Source organism: Mchenga conophoros, linkage group LG4 (genome assembly GCF_057382185.1).
Source record: "Mchenga conophoros isolate Kocher_MC1m ecotype Shallow Benthic linkage group LG4, M_conophoros_male_GT1.1, whole genome shotgun sequence".
NCBI classification, from domain to species: Eukaryota; Metazoa; Chordata; class Actinopteri; order Cichliformes; family Cichlidae; genus Mchenga; species Mchenga conophoros.
In genome coordinates, this window is record NC_140529.1 from 27,142,630 (window position 1) to 27,161,466 (window position 18,837).

The 18,837-nt window shown below is 40.5% G+C and overlaps 1 protein-coding gene across 5 annotated transcripts in view; it reads right to left on the minus strand.

The window, feature by feature from the left end:
- LOC146576262 (BAR/IMD domain-containing adapter protein 2-like) overlaps positions 1–18,837 on the minus strand; it is a 51,417-nt gene that overhangs the window by 30,402 nt on the left and 2,178 nt on the right. For all 5 annotated transcript variants that reach the window (XM_085271390.1, XM_085271392.1, XM_085271393.1 and 2 more), the window contains exons 2-3: positions 6,305–6,380; positions 2,592–2,678 (exon numbers count right to left, since the gene is read on the minus strand). In XM_085271390.1, the coding sequence (XP_085127516.1) occupies positions 2,592–2,678; positions 6,305–6,380 (163 nt within the window). The remainder of the gene's footprint in view (positions 1–2,591; positions 2,679–6,304; positions 6,381–18,837) is intronic.

Sequence of the window (18,837 nt, forward strand, 5' to 3'; positions counted from 1 at the left end):
GTGCATGTTCATGCATGTGTGTGGGTGGCAAAGTGACAGGCGATGATTAGCCCAACCAGAGGAGGATATGTGGGAGGGAGTATGTGGGAGTAGTGGGGCTGGTGAGAGAGAGACTCTAGGCAGAGATCTACACAAGTGGATTAAAAGAGCTCTCATACTATATAAACACATAGAAATGGCACATGGTTTATGTACAAACACACAAAACGATGTAAAGTATAAAAGGCATGAATGCACATGGAGTACAGCGCACACCAGGGTGGATTCCTGTGGGAACACGCTTTGTTGTCAAGGTGTTGTAAAGAATCAAGCTAGGCTACACTGTGTGTTGATTTGATAATGAAAACAGGCAACAGAGGCAATCATTTTCACAAAGTAATTTCATCCCTCACTGTGCAAGTGTGTGTGAGGGGGTCAAAGATGACAGGAAAAAATAAAAAGCCAGGAGAGAGGAAGGAGATGGTTAGCATCTGCAGACTCTTAGGTGTGTAGGCGGGACCGTTTGCGCCCATCTCTAACTGAGCTTTTAACAGGCTTTAAAGAGGTGCAACAAGAGCTCAAACTCATACGTGCATGTGTGAACATGCGCAAACAAAAAGAAAACGGGGGGAAAAAGATGCAGATTACCTTTAAAGGACATTGAGCCAGTCAGCTCAAACACAGCTAGTCCACAGAACAAATCAATCCGTTTTAATGGATTCTAGCTTGCTAAGGTAGAATCCATTAAAGCACTCACATCAACTGCATTTCTTACAAGCCTGATTTTACACTTTTGTCTGCTTCTATACTTCCATACTGGAAGCAGAAATTTTGTGTGCTCTCAATTTTAGCACACAGAGGCTGTGGTTTATATGGGTAATTGAGATGCTCCCGGTCTGTGGATATTTTAGTGTTCTACCACCAGCCAAACAGGAAACCCACGGCTCTGGGGCCTAACCCTGTACATACAGTTGAACTTCAGGTCATTATATTGGACGTGACCTCAGGGTGGGGACTCTAAAATGTTGCAAGCAACCGGTTGGAAAACAAAACACTAATTCTTCCTGTGGAAAACACAGAAGCACGTAGAGAACCGCTGGGTGTAACGCACACATGATATAAGAAACAGACAACAAACAACAGGATGCATTATATTTAATTACATCACAATCTTTTTCTTTTTTTTTTTTTTCAAACTTAATGAGTGAGAATCTCAGTCTTTGCTGTGTCTAGATGGGCAGACAAGAATGGGCAGATATTAAGACAGAAAGGTTTAGTCGTTTAAATATCAAGTTCTTTTCCAAATCCTCCTTGAGGCATAGGTTTTCAGTTGTCTCATACACACGGAAATATCCTACACACAATGGTCTATGTACAATTTCCAAATTTGGCAGCTTTATTTCCGTTATGAATAGGATTTAAATCAAATCCCAGCACACACAGAAACTTCAAGCACATTCAATAATGTGTATTTTTAAGAATAAGGTAGAATTCAGTGCTGTTACAGTCCAAGTGGTTGGTGGTGCAAGAGGAGATTAGACCAGCTGTCAGTTAGACTACATATATATTCTTCTGTCTTTGTGACAACTTCAACCGAGGTTGTCTGGTCACAAAGAGCCAGCTACTGTAAGCAAGGCCGGGTTCAGCATGGAAGTACTGCTGTGAACTTTGGAATCAATAGAAATCCACACAAACGCTGTGAGATATAGAGATAGAGAGAGCGAGAGGATCGCTTGCTGAATAAAACATCCTGAAAGCACTTTTATGTCAGTCCCTGTTGGCTGGGCTGGAGGAAACCCAAACTGTATCTCAGCTCCACAGCAACAAAGGCCCCATCAAATCAACAGCTACTTCTGCGCAGATCAAGCAGCCGAGTGCACAATCAGTGCAAAAGGGAATCTCTTCAAACATGAGCTGATTTCCCCTGGGCTGGGGACAGCAAACACACGCACAGACGCACACGCACACACAGAAAATCACTGATCACCTAGGAAACTACTCACTACGAGAGCACCAGGTGTTGCTTTTCCAATTGACCTCTATGTTTGCAACCAGAATGCTCACATCCAGACAACTAATTGACATGACATAAGCACTTAATCTAAAGAGCAACACGTCCAGTATACGCATACATTTTTCCACAAAATGAAAGCATGCCATGCAGGAAATGTATCAAACTGGCACTCTCCTACCAAAAATCTAAAAAGACTTTATACTTTTCAGCTTGGTTGAAAGCATCTAACTATGTATGCTGTTGAAAATGACAATGTTCAGCCCGAGCCTCACTGTGCTGCTGATGATACTGCACTCATCATTGTTTTGTTTTTCCTTCCTAGAACATTTCCCTATGAAAAGGAAGCCCGTGTAGTGAAGAAGTCATTTCCTCCATGAGTGAAATGACTAGATTAAAAAGACTAATTAAAAAGCACCTTCTCTATCAACCCACATGTTTTCTTCTTAAATGCTACTCAACTGTCACATTATTTTATACACAGAAAGATAATGCGGCTTCTCTATAAGGCCAATGTAACCAGAAAAAAGGAAGGAAAAAATATAACCCTCCAATAAGATGGAAAGAAAGAAGGTAGGGTCATCATATATACATCACTTACCCAAGTCTTTGGATCCTTGACTCTCACTGGCCAATTCACCCATTCTGACCAGAGCATCAAAGTAGCCTTTGGCAGCAAATGTCACATCTAGAAGAAAATAGGAGCGAGTACAAAAAGAAATAAAGGGGTTATTAGTTTAAAGGTTACAGAACAGTCCACTTTCCATTCTGAAAAAAACCTCACAATGCACAGTTTAGCTTTGTGTAAATACAGGTGACAGCTTTCTATACAGTGATCTCTAGTTTCTCTTAGAAGTATTTCAAACAATAAATCTCCTTTTTTTCCTTTTATGTTCTGTTTCTAGTTTCATATGAAAAATAATAAATGTTGCACCTTTGAGTCAGAATAAAGTATGTGAGCATTTTTTGGGTCACTTCAGATAAATTCATTTTGCTATGAAACCACTCACTCAATATTTTGTAACACCTGGAAACACTTCCTTTGTCCATGTTTTAACAGCTTTTCCATGTCAATTTTTTGTGCCATACCCTGCAGAAGCCTTTTTTAAAACAAGTTTGCAAGTGTGCTTTATTTTCTCCCCTATATATCAGCGGTCCCCAACCCCCGGGCCTCGGACTAGTATCGGTCCGTGAGTCGTTTGGTACCGGGCCGCGAGAGTTGAGGCTCAGGTGTGAAATGTATGGTTTTCAGGGTTTTTAAATTGGTTTTCAGCGTTATTTTGTTATCGTTTTTATCGTTAAATCGTTTTCCTGGGTCTTTTCACGTGTGTTATGAACAAATCTTTTTTTCGGTACCGGTACTAGTTTTATTTTGTTGTATTTATCCACGACACCTTAAAGGCCGGTCCGTGAAAATATTGTCAGGCATAAACCGGTCCATGGCGCAAAAAAGGTTGGGGACCGCTGTTCTATATCATACAGTAAAGAAAAGCTAAGCATTTATTATATATAAATATAAATAAATGTATATAAAATGCACAGGGGAATATTTATCTCAGGCCTCTTTTTGATCCACGGCCAATAGGTCACATACATACGAAAAAAAGAGAAATCAATAGCTCCTTGTTTCACAAAGGAAAGAGTAATGTCATGCTGTAAACCACATGCTGATAATCGCCACTGCACTTTTGCTTCTTCCATTCCATTTAATCTTTTATGTCAATATGTTTGAACACCCCACAGCAGGGTGACACAGTGACTGTGTTGGCTGCTGATTGACAAGCCTCGTACACCTGTATAGACAATGATTCCACAGGCTCCCCGCTAGCACTAATGCAAAGCATAAAGCATACAGTGTTTCTAAAATTCTCACATGACATACAGTGAATGCACATGGCTGTAGGTCTCGTGACCAATAAGGGGCTACTCGTGCACACACAGAAAGTTTGACTTTTGCTCCATGCATGCACAAAAACAATCAGTGAAGTTAATCCAAATGTGCAGTCGTTCTGCTTGTATTTGCTCTGCGGCTAAATAAGGAGTCGTCCTGGCTGCACAAATCAATATCCGCCTCAGCCACTATCATTTCAACTGCACCTGACCAGGCTAACAGAGGTCACACAGGGCAGAGTCAGCTTCCAGTGATTTCTGCCTTACTACCATGCAGTCCTCCACCAGTCTGACAATCTCCAGCAAATAATGGCCAGTGCTTTTTGAGGTGAATTCAACAGCAGTCCAGGTGACAGATGGGCCTTTGCCTTTCAGACAGCTCCCAGGTGAGAGGCACATTTACAACAATGTCCTGGCAGGGGCAAGCTATTTCTAGCAGACAGATGCAGCTGCCCTGCAATAAGGGAAGTCTCCTAGGCTGGAAGCCTCGAAGCTCTGCTCCGAGGCTGAGGGACATATGCTAATGCTAATCCCAATTACAGCTGAGTCAATGGCAGGAGATGGCCTGTGCTTCCTTCTTTCTCTACTGCATGGGAAAGACCAGAGAAATAAGAGCAGAGCCTTCAGAGCATCATAGCTGAGTCCTCTTCGTTATGTCAAACAGGCCTCCTGCCTGCCTTGATGTGGAAAGTGTGAATGTGTGAGTGTCAGTTCATGTGAGTTTGCACATGTGTGGTAGGGGGGGTTGTGAGAGCTCTTGCAGATCTCCCAGCAACAGACACTTTCTTTTTGCTGATGCTGCTGCAGCAGCATGTGTGATAGTGTCTCTGTAACTGAAGAATGGCTGATTAGATACGCTGGATCTATACGGGTGGGTCTATCTAATGAAATGTGTGATAAGGGGTTCAGAGAGACAGACGGAGAGGATTATTGGATCTCTGATTGCACGGCAGGCAAATGGTAGGGGAGGGGTTTACTTGAGAGCTACTGATCCTTCACTCATCCTTCACTCTGAGGAGGGATAACACATCTTGATCGAGACAGTAAAGATTTTCTGTAAGTGTGTCAAAATCATCATATTGTCAGGGGACTTGTATAAAAAATTACAGGCTCTGTTGGCTTGGCAGTTAGACTCGGTCAGTCGCAGCATTTGTTGCTTTTACACTTACCAGCCACTGTGAAATTCACTGACTGAATGCTGTGTTGGAAAACCTGTAATACTCTAATACCCAGACCAAGCAGGCCTATCAGTGAAGGCTTTTGGCATTTCTGGTGTGGGATAATTTCAGTGATTGCACCATATGGATATGGTGTGCGCTCCCATCCCCAGCCCCCTCAAATGAGAGCTGCTTAGTCCTTTGGGTTTAGCCAATTCTGCAAAGTGGGTCTTTAATGGCTCTGTGAGAGCCTACCAGTCTGTTTCCTACTTAAACCAAAGACAGGATTAGTTATTGTGCATCAACGGAAAGAAAAAGACTTGTTAGAGAAGAGAACATCCTTAATGGTAGGATGAGTTGGACTGGCAGAGGGAGGTCTTGTTATGGTTGAGGAACACATTGTATGACAGTCTTTTTAAAACTAATTTTTCACACATGCCCTACAATGCCAAATTTTTCTAAACAACGCCCAACAAGGATTTATGTGAGAATGCAAATGCTGGACACAGTCAGATTGAACATGAACTGGTCTTTAAGCTGCTACCTCCCGCAAAGTCCATGTGATGTGGGAATAATGCCTGCACAGTAACAGTTGTGCAAATTCACAGCCAGCAAGTGGTCATCCTGCACATCCTACCTTACCTTGCCTAAATTAAATACAATACAGTACAGTTTCCAGCAGTGAGATAACACTGCTGTGTGCTACATGTGAGAAAGGACAACTCTGTACATTGTCCTGACCTGATTTTCTAAAAGCAGCTCAAATCAGGAAGTAAATTCAAAAGGCATGGCTGTAAGTGTTTGGGATTCCAACAAACAAATGCACAAGCACAAGCACATAGCCACACACACACTTGTTTTCCTTTGTAAATCTGACTGCTGACAGTGAGCTATCCTCGCTTTTGAATTAGATTAGAGGTCTTTTGTGTTGCTCTGACTACACCTCTATAACCATGTACAAGCAACGCCAGAAGCTCTGCACCAGATGATTAGGTCTGCCTATTTAACATAAGGATAAATTTTGTAGGGTTTTTTTGTTTTGTTTTTTTAAAATGCACAAAAAAGGATATGTAGCTAGATACATAAAGCAAGGGAGAGAGAGAGAGAGAGAGTGTGTGTGTGTGTGTGTGTGTGTGTGTGTGTGTGTGTGTGTGTGTGTGTGTGTGTGTGTGAGATAAAGAAAGAGAAAGAAACAGAGTGTTTTCTTGGCTAAGTGCCTAAATCTGCAGTGAAACAGGAGCATGAAAGAAAAAAAGAAAGGACTTACTGGCAAGGGCCTTCTCATAGTTCTTCCCCATGGCAACAAAGTTCCGTAAGCAGGGATTGAACTGCTCCATAATGGTCTGAAAAAGAAAACAAGAAATAGATGGGAGGTTGGGCATTTACTTATCATTAGACTGTAAGTCAAGAGCAAAGACTTGCATATTGCTTTATTTATTCGCTATTCCACTTTTTGCCTCACATTCTCTTTATATGCAAAGCTTCTCCAGGTGCACAAAAGCAGTTTTCTATAAAGTAAACAGCTATATACAGAACACATACCAGTGTACAGACCAAGAGGCAACCTCTGGGGCTGAAATATGGAGCCAAAGACGACGTGCCAAAAAGCTGCAGTTCCTCAAATGATTACTGGAGGCTTGCTCCGAAAGCGAGTCGGTCCCCATAGACTGCCATGTTAAAATGCCCAACTTCACAGTAGAAATAAACATGTTTACAGCATAGTGCAAAAGGGGGTTTGGTGTCTTAACAAATTCAAATGTAATACGTCTTAAAGTTTTATCTTATTAGGGGTAGGAGTTACTGAACTATAGCTCTTGACCGTGTTTGTAGGGTTGCTGCCTTTTGAATGCCTGACAAAACATCCAGCTTACAGTGTGATTAATTGTACTAACAGCCTTTCCAAGAACTGTGTGCTGCAGTACTGGTTCAGTGAAATTCAAGCATTTTATTAATGGGTTTCTCATTTTTATAATAACCAGTCGCAGAAGTCATATCTTTTGTTTTGGCTGGATCAGTAAGCTACACTGTTTTGCTCTGGAAATACTGTATCCCAATACACTCCAAGGTGCAGTGTAAAATGCTGAGAATGCATGATTCTTGACACTTCTCAACACCACCTCCCTTCTCCTCCCCTCCTTCCTCCTGCACTTCTCCAGGGCTTCCTCCAATTAGCCGGTCCCTAGTCACATAGTCAGGAATAGCCAGGGGGGAAGAGAGACAACTACAACACTGCTGCAGCAGCAGCAGTCTCCACCAACCATCAATACTGCTGGAGAACACTTTATAATCTACTTCTAGCCTGAATCCACACAGTGGCAAAATAATATGGTAAGGTGCCACTAGTGTCAAGCTAAAACCCCATCAGCCCATCCTGAAAATCATGGGCCTCTTATCCTCACTCAGACTTCAGCATTTTTGCTTTTTCCTTCATTTTTCAGCCAGTTTTTTTCCTTATTGCTTTTTTAAACTGTGCCAAAAGTTGAGCAGCACCATATATGTATGTAATCCATCTATAGTGAAAGTCCAAATGAGTAAGATATAAACTGCCTATTATTTTTCTTTATCATAAGTAATTAAATTACTACACCTTTTTATGACTCTGCTTACAAAAAAAAAATTGTAAAACTGGAGCAAACTATAAGTAATAACGTCAAAATGCCAAAAGACAAGTCACCATCAATGACTCATTTACTCTGATTTACTGGTTTAGATCTATACATCTATAGGCAAATGCAATTTAAAAGGTATCAAACTAGGATATAGTTTTAAGTATTGGGTTAGACATTTTTTATTGTCTGTCAACAATATTCTTATAACCAATACCTGATAGACTTTTGCCCTATAAAGGAAAACCATAAAGGCTGAGGAGTTTGTAAAGTTAGAAAGGCAAGGCTGGGATGGATAGGACATGTGCAGAGGGAGGATAGTGGATATAATGGAGAAAGGATGTTGAAGAGGAAAAGAGAATGACCACAGAGGTTCATGGATGTAATGAAGTACGACATGCAGTGGATTGGTGTGATAAAAGAGGATGCTAGGGATGGGGTGCGATAGAAGCAAATGATCTGCTGTGGTGACCCCTAAAGCGAGCAGCCAAAAGAAGAAGTGATGCTTTATTGTAGAGGATTTACATTTTCAAAATGGTCAAGAGAAAAGAGAAAAATAAAAAGGTTGTTGTTCATTCATTATATTAACTAGCAATTTCACACCACTGCCTTCAGAGCTGTGCTGTGCATGTTTTAAAGACCTTGCTAGACCACTGTAATCAATGAAGTCACAAGTTGGTTTGCAGGACAAATCATGTGATGACACTATTCCTCAATTACCCAAACATCTTCTTCTGCGTTATATTATAAACTGGATATAAATACAACTTGTGGGCCACTACTGTGTATATATACTGTTAGTTAAATATCTGTGTAGGTTTGCAATCATCCATGTCATGAGAGTCTTGAGTGCTTTAAAAAGCAAACACCTCCAAAGGGGCCAACCCCCACTAGGAGTTAAATACCTGAGATTCTCCACCATTTTTTTACATAACTAAAGAAGCTCTGAAGGAAACCAGCAAATGTTTACTACCAATGCTTAAACATTGCTTGTGCTGTTAATTATATTTCAAAGAAACACATCAGATTAATAGTAATTTAGTCTTTGCTCTTGTTTCAGTATTTTGCTTTACAGGGATGTCCCATATCATATTGTCCCTGCTAATGCCAGTAATAAATTTGCCTTTACGTTCTAGCACACTCGGGCATGTCTGAGAGTCAGAGCCATGCGTCCATCTCAGGTGATGATTTAGTACCTAAACAACCTCCAAGAGAACGAAGTACTTTGCAAAACATGCGAGAAAAATGTTCCCGCTAAAACTGAAAATAACAAACTTGTTTCACCACTTGAGACAAAAACACTGTTCGAGACAACCAGGCTACAAAAGGGGGAGAAACTAGCTAGAGATAAGCGACTCACACTTAAACAAATGCTCCACTGAGTACCGCTGGAATGCTCACTAGTTGTGCTCCATATACCAGGGAAAGAGGGCGGTGGATATAAATTCCTTGCTACTTTTGTGTTTATGTTTGACTTGACTGTGTCATCGGATATATTGCTGTATCACTACTACTGCACTATAAACCCGCTGCAGCTGGCACCTTGTTTAAGAAAATTCACACTTCAAATTAGGTAGTCTGACATCAATGACAGTAGCTCATTGGAAAAAAAAAAAAAAAAACCCTTTACACTACTGAGGTTACATTGCTCAGTAGATTAAATATTTTTCTTCCAAATTTTCTGGAAATATTGTAATATAATTTTGAAGCTATACCCCACTCCTATAGCTTTATTTTAGAAACCCACAAATCTCTGCACAACATATGAAGTTTTTTTAGCATTTGCTGTGGTCAGAGCAACACTACCAGTGTACCAGTAAGAGTTGTTCAGGATCCTATATTGTTTGGCTAAAATCAGAAGTCACAGCCTTTTAGAGTCCTCCTCCTCTTCTGTTGACTGAGTCTAGCTGTCAATTAAAATGGACTCATGGTAAGTCTACAGTGCACCGTGGAACAACAATACAGTGAGAAACTTTGTTCTTATACAGATACAAGCACACACAAGGCAACAACGTCCTACAGACTCTTCAGTGGTCTGCTTACTCTTCAGTCTGCTTACTTATTTTATTTTTTAATAAAAATAATTGTTTTAAATAAACTTATTGCAAAGTTACGATGAAACAATAGTAAAACGCATATTATAAATTATTCTAATGTTCTCCCCCCGGCTCTGTTAGACTAACACACTCAAAGGATACAAATATAATTGGTTGAGAACCTTATCTCAAGTTCACATAGCACCTCAATACAAATTGTATCCCTGCTTGTTCTACCTCTGGGAAGATAAAAGACAACCCTCAGGACCTTGCTAAGAAAATATTTATTCCTAAATTATTCAGTGCATCTCATTGAAGAGGTTACACAAACGTGTGTATCACAAATTCACAAATACATGTGTGTGTACTCGTGCACACACCTACATTGATACAAGTGGTTATAATAAAGAGTGGTGGTGTTTAAAACTGGTGGGAGGATTACATAAAAAAAAAAGCTAGGCCCAGTACAGCATCATTACAGAACATTCTCCCACTGAAGAGGCCAAAGGTATGTGACACAAGCCTAGCTGCCTTTTCTTCCACGTTCCGAACACACGCACGCACGCACACACACACACGCACGCACGCACGCGCACACACACACACACACACACACACACTCTATAAACAGACAGTAATGCATGCAGCTATGGAGCCAATTTACAGTATTATGCGATTAGCTACTGATATAACTATTATATAAGAGACATGAATTACAATAGAACTTAAATGACATGTAGTTAAGGGAAGTGAAGAAGTGGAAAAAAAGTGAGGTAGTTTCTTTCTTCATCTCTTCCCATTGTTGCTAAATTTGTCATCCCAGTTCTCTTGTGCTACATTGTTACCCTAATTGTGACAGCTAATTGGGAAATGGGGCCAGGAGACACTTAAGGTTGTGCGACAGAGAGGCAGGGAGGGAGAGAGAGAGAGAGCTATCAAGTAGATGACTGAATAGAAAACTGTGAGGATGAAATATTCTATGAATTACGAAGAAAAGGTGTATAATCGGCTACTGTATCCCCCTCTTTTCAAACTCGTTGTATCATCTTCTAATTAAAGAATTCATAAAATAAGAAATAAGTCAAGGCTCGAGTCATTTTCTCCTTTTCTGAGAGGAAGAGTCTGCTCATTTCGTCACTGCCTACACGAAGACTGATTGAATTCATTATCAGCACTCGGAGCAAAAAATTAAGGGAGACAATCAAAGGAGGGCAGACTAATGTCTCCTGCAAAATTAATCAGATCTCTTTGACACCCAGCTGTGCTGCAGAGGTGAGACAGGGAGAATACAGAGAACTGTGGCGTGCATGTATAAAGGAGGATTAGAGGAAAACTTTATTAGGCGACGTAAAAAATGATTTCTTTCTGCGCACTAAACAAATCAATGTTTCCCCTCACCATAGCAGCAACAATCGAAACAAGGTCGATGCATCTAGATGGCAGATTCAAATTATGGGACATTCATTCATCTCTGCTCACTCTGTTCTCCTCTGTCACACACACACCTACGCACACAAACATTGTAATGACATGCAAAGGGGGCAATTTGAAACTAACACCAGCTGATTAGAACCAGGGGGAATCACGCGCAATCAGAAGCCAGGAAGCCATCATCTGTTCCCTCTCACCCTCCCCTCTCTCATTCCTTCTCACTTCCTCTTCAACATAGCAACTTGTCACAGGCCTAAAAAAAAATTTAATAAATACATAAATGCCCAGATCACATGAACGCTGAATCTGCCATTTACTGCATTTGTGAGGACTGTAAGGACCTATCACATGATGAGAGCCGAAAGAAGCTGCCAGAGCTGCTGATGTTATTAGGGAAGAATGTTAAGAAAGTGGATACTGTGTGGACTGACTAGTGGCAAAAATGCCATTTGCCTTTCTCTTTCTTAATAATGAGGGTGCATAAGCAAAGAATGAGTCTCAGCTGGAGGGCAACTGATACCTGAACTAATTAGTGTACTAGGACCAAATATTTTGGCTCCAGTGTGATCTCCAGTCTAGCTGAGTGCACTGAATGATTATTAACATGATGGGCTCAAGACCGTACACCTCAGACGGGACCTTGACTAAATCATTTCTTGGGAGAAAACCCCTTGCTGGCCAAACGATGTCTCTACAGTGTGGTCACGAAACTCAGACTGTTTAACAGGGATTTTTCTTTTCATATACGTTTCCTTTCATTGTCACATCGACCCATGAATCAAGGTACAAATGAAATCTTTAGACAATTAAGTTAGCTAAAAATTTTAAAAAAAGAATCTGTGATTGTAGCAGTGGTGCTGGATTTGAATATATCTGGGTACCTGTCAGAGGGTATTCTGGTTGTTTATGCTATGCCATCCTGGGTTTTTCTCCTAAGCCAGTCAATTTGGTGCTAAGGCTGGTCACAGCTTATCAGAAATAATTTTTTTGGTGTTAGAACTAATGAGACAGTTGGCATATTGGAAATAGGACACATGTCTAAGGGAATGCATTCCAAACTTCATCACATTTCACTAGAAGAAAGTAAATTCCATTTAAACGTCACACTTAAAATTAGACAACTGAGTGTTTTGACTTCTTGCGTATACTCAGATAGGATGGGCAGTTTTATCATTTGATTTAAAAAGAAGTTAAGACTTCAAAGCATCAAAGCCCTACAGTACAGTGACATTCCCAGCACTTATCAAGAGACTGTGAAGTACAAGGACTCTAAAGACTAACTGAAGAGCTACTGTAAATCTGAAACACAGTAAACTGCAAACAACAATGCAAAGCATGCGCTTATGTCAGAGGTATACGCTTTGAGCAGATGCCAATGGCCAGTTCGCAGTTTCGCATACTTAAAGCTTTACTAATGCTGCAGAAGGTACATCATGCGCTCTCAGTGGAAGCCAAGGTAAAAATCAAATCTTAGAATACCACATGAATGCGTGTGTCCTTTCCAAGTTCTCTTGAAGGGAGAAAACTTTAACATTATGAGCAGAAAAAAAGAAAAGTTTGTAGACTTCAAAAACAGCTCCTCCATTCCTTTGTTATGGAAGCGTGCACACTCAAGTGTTGCGCATCACTCATGTCAAACACAGGCATCGATATAAAATAGAACAGAGACGTTCTTCCTATAACAATGTGCTTTGGTTGCAACAACTCCTGACAGTTTCAGCGCTGGCTTTTATGTCACAGATAATGATGTTGCTGTGCCACACAAGCCGTTTACCTTTTCTAAAAATTTCAAATGTAGTGAAACAACCCAGTGCAGGTTTAGACGCTTGTATTAAATGTCATCCAATTTTTTGAATACGTTTTATTTTTATTGTGAACATAAACAGTGGAAAGGGTTTCGTGCAGGTCTACAGTCATGGTCATTAGTCCAAAAAGACTCATGTCAGGAACTATGTAAACACTGAAAATAAACTGTTGCAAAAAAGCCTATAAATCATACATCGCTTCTTGCCAACAGTAGCCTACTTTCCATCCTCTGTCATGTAAACATGCTCCTGGTAAGATGGGAATAAAACGGGGAATTTATGATTTGTACTATACTCTTATTAACTTGCAGCGCAGAGGGTAAATATCAGCAGTTCCTGTGTGCTGTATTTGTGAACTCAGTCAGGGTTTGCAACAATTCAATGATAATGCCTTGCATGCTACACAGAAATAAAAGGGTTTGTCAGGTTGGAGATGGCCCCTACTGTAAATATTAGTCACGAAAAGGCACTTTGGCAAATTTCAGTATAACAGAGCAGACATGAGTTTTTTTTAAAGACTCTTTTGGGGTCCATAATTGTCTCTAAGGGGTCTCAGATTGAGTAGGAAAAACCAAGCCCTCTACAAACAATTACTTTATCTTTTCCTCACCTTTAAACTGAAATGTCCCCTTCTGTCTCTGCCGGACAAATAACATACACACCAGAGACCAACAATTTACTGTGTTTGTTTGCTTTTCTGTCATCTGCAGCTAGTGTGACCCCCTCATCCACCTCAGCATCAACCATTCAACTAACTCAGTGCAGACACTGGTTACCACAGCAACCGAGACCAGACTTATTTGCTAGCTTTATTTCTTTTACCAGCAAAAGATCCTTTTCCTTTTGTGGAGGAAAGGGATGCATTTCCCACAAATCCCTCAAAATATGATTTTAGCTTTCAAATTGAAAAATAGAAAATGTTGAATCTGAGAAAATCTTTCATTGTATTTTAGGTTACGTCACTGGCTGGCTGTATAGGAAATTAACATTTTTGCACATCAGTTTGAAAGCTTGCGGGCAATTCTATAAAAATGAAGAAACAAATAAATACAATGAAAAACATGTGTTGTACTGTGCAAGCATCCTACTGCTACAGAACTACCTGTAACACTCCAGTTTCTCCACATTCCAAAACAGAAAGAAAACACCTAAACAAACTGAAACTGCAAATTTCCCATTTAAGCTTCCCACAGTGTCAGTCAACTAAGTGCTTGATTAATTTGAAAATAACATGTGGGTGGCATTGTTTTGCCACAGATTTTTTTTTGGTTTTGTTTTGATGCTGATTCATTGAGATACATGTACATTCTGAGATATAGATGGATATAGATAAAGGTCTTTTGAATGCTACAAAAAAAAAAAAAAGAAAGTTTACAGTGGCAGAGCAGCAAATCTGCTGCATTACTCATTTTATATCCAAATGGCAAAATTTGGCTGCGTCAAAATGTTCTCACCTAAAGGAACATTCAAACCATCTGGGTATCCATGCAGCATTACTGACTTTCTGCTCATAAGTACAACTGGCTTGGGGCTCAGAAGAGCACTGTGGCTGCCTGTTGAGCTGGCCTTGTGGGTGTAGTGTAGCCAATCCTACTGAAAGTAGCAGCATTTGCCACAGATGCATAGAGTAAGAGCGGCCACAGGCATGTTAACTCTAGTTCATGGCCCATCAATGCAAGACCATTGTGTCCATTGACACAGTACGAACTGAAATTTTCTGTCTCTGTGTCTCTTTCTGTCTGTGTAATTACAGCTTCACCCTCCACAGTAATTAGGGACTATTTCAACAAGGATGTGGAATGTCTCCATCTATTTTTCCTTCTCTTCATCTCTTCTTCTTCTTCACTGGCAACACTTTAACGCTTTATTTTTCTAAAATAAACAAAATCCTTCTATATTCTTTTACATTTTCTTTCTATCCTCTACATTCGGGAGAGTAGCCATGCTAACAGGGTGACTTCAAATCAACCTTAATGATCAGTGATTGTCATGAAGCATGTTTGAGTCACTGGAGTGTAGCTTTGGATTTAGCAGTCAGCATCGCCAGTCTATGCCCTTGGAAAAAACAAAAAAAAGCAATGATGAGTAAAAGAAAAGAGAATGTCTCTAAACCATCCGCCCCCAGACGTGCAGAGAAGGTGGGTGTGTGGAGCAATAGTCCTCTCTCAGCATCGCAGTCAAAGGCACAGGGAACAAATCTGCTGTTCCAAAGGCAATGAATGTTATGATATCTCCTGCAGTGCATAATGCAATCTTTTCAAGGCCCTAGGCACCACAGGAATAAACTTGTTGAAACACTATATTCTGGGGGCAGATGTTCAGAAGCACAAGTCATTTTAAACTCCTTTAAATTGCATTTTATAAGACAAGTGGTGCCTTATTTGACGTGCGGCAAGGAAAAAGGCAAATAAAACAATATATGGCATTTTCACTTATGCAGCTCCAGACAACTTCTTATTGTAAGACCACACAAACGACACACAGCACTGTATATACATCAAAGAGGCTGGTTTACACTAGATCCTTTCTGGGGCTTTTAGTAAGCATTTCATTAGCTCTACATCTCCTTTTATTCCCTTTCTGAAATAAACATGTCCATATTTGAAAAAAAAAAAATACTATCCTTCTATCGCTATTCCTCCCTCTCACACGCCTTCTCTAGCCCTTCACCAACTGCAAGTCTTTTAGCACAATGATATGACAGAAACACATAAGAATAATGGCACGTTGTTGCTAAGAGACCACCTGTTCAGATCTCCCACATGAGATTGTGGTGAAACTGTAGTTCTCTTATCATCACCAGAGTAACATTCATTTGAGTGTAGTGAATGTCACGACAATATTGCAACTGAGAGAGAAACCTATTACATAACAAGATGTCTTTTAGGCAGAGAAACTGCATTTCAGATGAGGGTTTTTTCTTTAAATCAGACATACTGCAGCCGCTATCAGGCAACCACAAAATGAAGATCAAATAACAAGAGCGCACTGCAGAACGCGCTTGATCCACTTAACGTCAAACGACTATTTTGCCACATTCATAACAGACATTTGAGAAAATGGCATCTACTGGCTTCCGGGCTGTGTTGACATTTAGGGAGTGGTGTTCCATGGGAAAACGGCGCTGTCCTGAGGGCTAGTGGTGATGAGCCACACCCTTTTATTTCCTTACCTGTCAGGGTGTGTTCAAAACCTGCACTGCATTGTATCGGGGGCAGAACACGCAATACTTTCTGTGACAAAGGGTGAAGAAATACAAGAAAAAGTTACATTCTTCCACGGGGCGTTTAGCTTTGATGTAAACGTCCATGTTATTTATTCTTCAGGAGAGCAGCATATAATGTTAGCAGTTAAGAGGTTGCACTATTGACTGGCTTAGCACACAGCTCTGTTCTTTCGAAGCTGCATTCAGGCTTGCTCTAATCTGTTTATTCACTTCATCTTGTCCTCCCCTCCTCCCGAGCCAGGTCAGTCTGAGACTTGATCCAGCGGCATGCTAAGAGGCTTGATCTAGGCCACCACCTTTCACAGGCAGCCGGTGGCATGACCAGCTGGTGGAGATGACAGCAGTGCAGACACAGACGTTCTCAAACATGCAAGCGCTGAGTGTCAGTCTTAAGTATCTGTCTCCCTGTGTCAGCACAGGAATGACTATATACCAGTCACCTCGTCTGGAACTGCCAGTCTACGTGAGGGAGGAGAATTGAAGTGAGTCATGGAGGATCATGCAGGGATTGCTGGGTTTACAGAGTTGACTCCCTTGTTGATTAAGATAAAGTCATCTCTGGAAAGTAAGGAGTGTCTCTGCCCTTTGCTGAAGGAACAATACTCAGAGTGAGATGCAGAATCCCCACTCTTGCTCTCACCATGCCTACAGTTCCAGCCCTGTTAAACACACACTCTCAACTGGGCTAACATGACTCACAGCAGCGCAGTTACCCCCCTAACCTCCCTAGTGATTACTCGGTATCTGCCCAGCTGCTGACTACAATGACTTTACAGTCTCTGCATATTTTTTTAAACATTTCCTCTTCCTCAGGAGTTGTTTGCTTGCAAATCAGACAAACAACTATTGTCTGCTGTCTGATATGTACAGACCAGAGAGATAAGCAGGGTTACAAGGTTTTGGAAGTTAAAGCAATTATTTTTGTGTTTATCGCTTGGAGGTGCACAAAACTATTCATGTTCAATCACCACAGGCAATTAGCACAAAAAAGGTCTAACATGAAAAACAACAACTTGAGATTCCAAGTTTGACTCTTACTCAGCAAAACACAAAGAAATATTCAATCATTATGTATTTCTTTCCAAGCCAGTGATCATACGGTGGATGAAGTTTCCATTTACCTCTGTGCACTTTCAGGCATCCATTTTCTATCATTTTAATCTAATCCTGTAACAGAAGCCATGACTTGTACTGTTTCATCAGTTTGGCTGAAACTCCCCTGAAATTAAAGATGACAGTCTGCATTTCAGCCTCAGGCAATGTGTAATTTTGCATCTTAACTCATAACAGTAGATTCAAGTGCTGAAACATGCTGATTACTGCATTATTTTGAGTGTAAACTATGGTTAATAAAATTTTTATAACTGATCCAACTCAATTTTTTTGTCTTGATTAAACAATGATTGTGCCACATATACAGTCAATGGAATAATTATTTGACCCCCTGCTGAATTAGGAAGTTTGCTCACTTTCAAGAAAAGATAAGTCTCCAATTTTCATAGCAGTTTCCTTTAAATGGGGAGACACAGAATACCAAGCAAAAATCTAGAACAAAACCCCACATTAAATTAAATAAATGCTATAAACTGACTTCTCTGTCATTTAGTGAAATAAGCATTTGATCTCCAAGCAACATATGACGTAGCACTTGGTGGTCACTGGGTTTTCACATGTTTCAGGATGGATTTTGGCCCACTCCTCTTTATAGAAACACTCTAAATCCTTTAAGGTTCTTCAAAGATTTTCTACTGAGGAGGACTGAAGTCTGGTAACTTGCTAGGCCAGTCCATGATTATGATGTGCTTCTAAGCAAGCCACTCCTTTGTTGCCTTGGCAGTGTGTTTCGATTGTTGTCATGCTGGAAGACCCAGCCACGAAGCAACAGCCCCAAAGCATAATGTTTCCATCTCCTTGAAGTTGGTGTTCTCTGGGTCATACACAGCACTTTCTTCCAAGCCTTCTCTGAATCATTCAGATGTTCACTTGAAACTTAAAATGGTCCTAAACATGTGCCTTCTTGAGCTGGGAGACCTTATGGGTGCTGCAAATATGAGTCCACTAGGCATAATGTATTTCCAGTGGTGTTCTTGGCGATTGTGGTCCCAACTGCCTTCTGTGTCTGCCGGCTTTCTCAAGATCCTCCTCACCTTGTGAGGCAAGATCTTCAGACTGAGGGCAATTGACGGTCATTTTGTATTTCTTACATTTCCAAATAGTCACAGCAAAACTTGTCACCTTCTCACCAAGCTTCTTGTTGATGGTCTTTTAGACCGCTGCAGCCTTGTGCAGGTTTACAGTCTTGTTCTTAATATCCTTTGAGAGCTCTTTGCTCTTGCCCATACTGGCAGAGATGTTGGACTGGAAGAAGCTGATTCAGAGGACAGGTCAGCTTTATACTCATAAAAAGTTTAGATCATTTATCGATTAATTGTAATCCGTGTACCACAAAAATAGCACATAGCTATCTGTATATTAGGAGACATAATTCTTTGTGGGTTGCACTGGATCAAATACTTGCTTTTTTCCTGGATTTTTGGATGATATTCTGTTTCTCACAAAAATTAAACTACTATAAAAATTTGAAACTGCATTTCTTTGTGAAAATTAAAGGTCATAGGACGGGATCAAATAATAATGTCTTAAAAACATGCAAAAGTGTCTGTTAACATATACCCAAAGCTAGTCTTAATCATCTT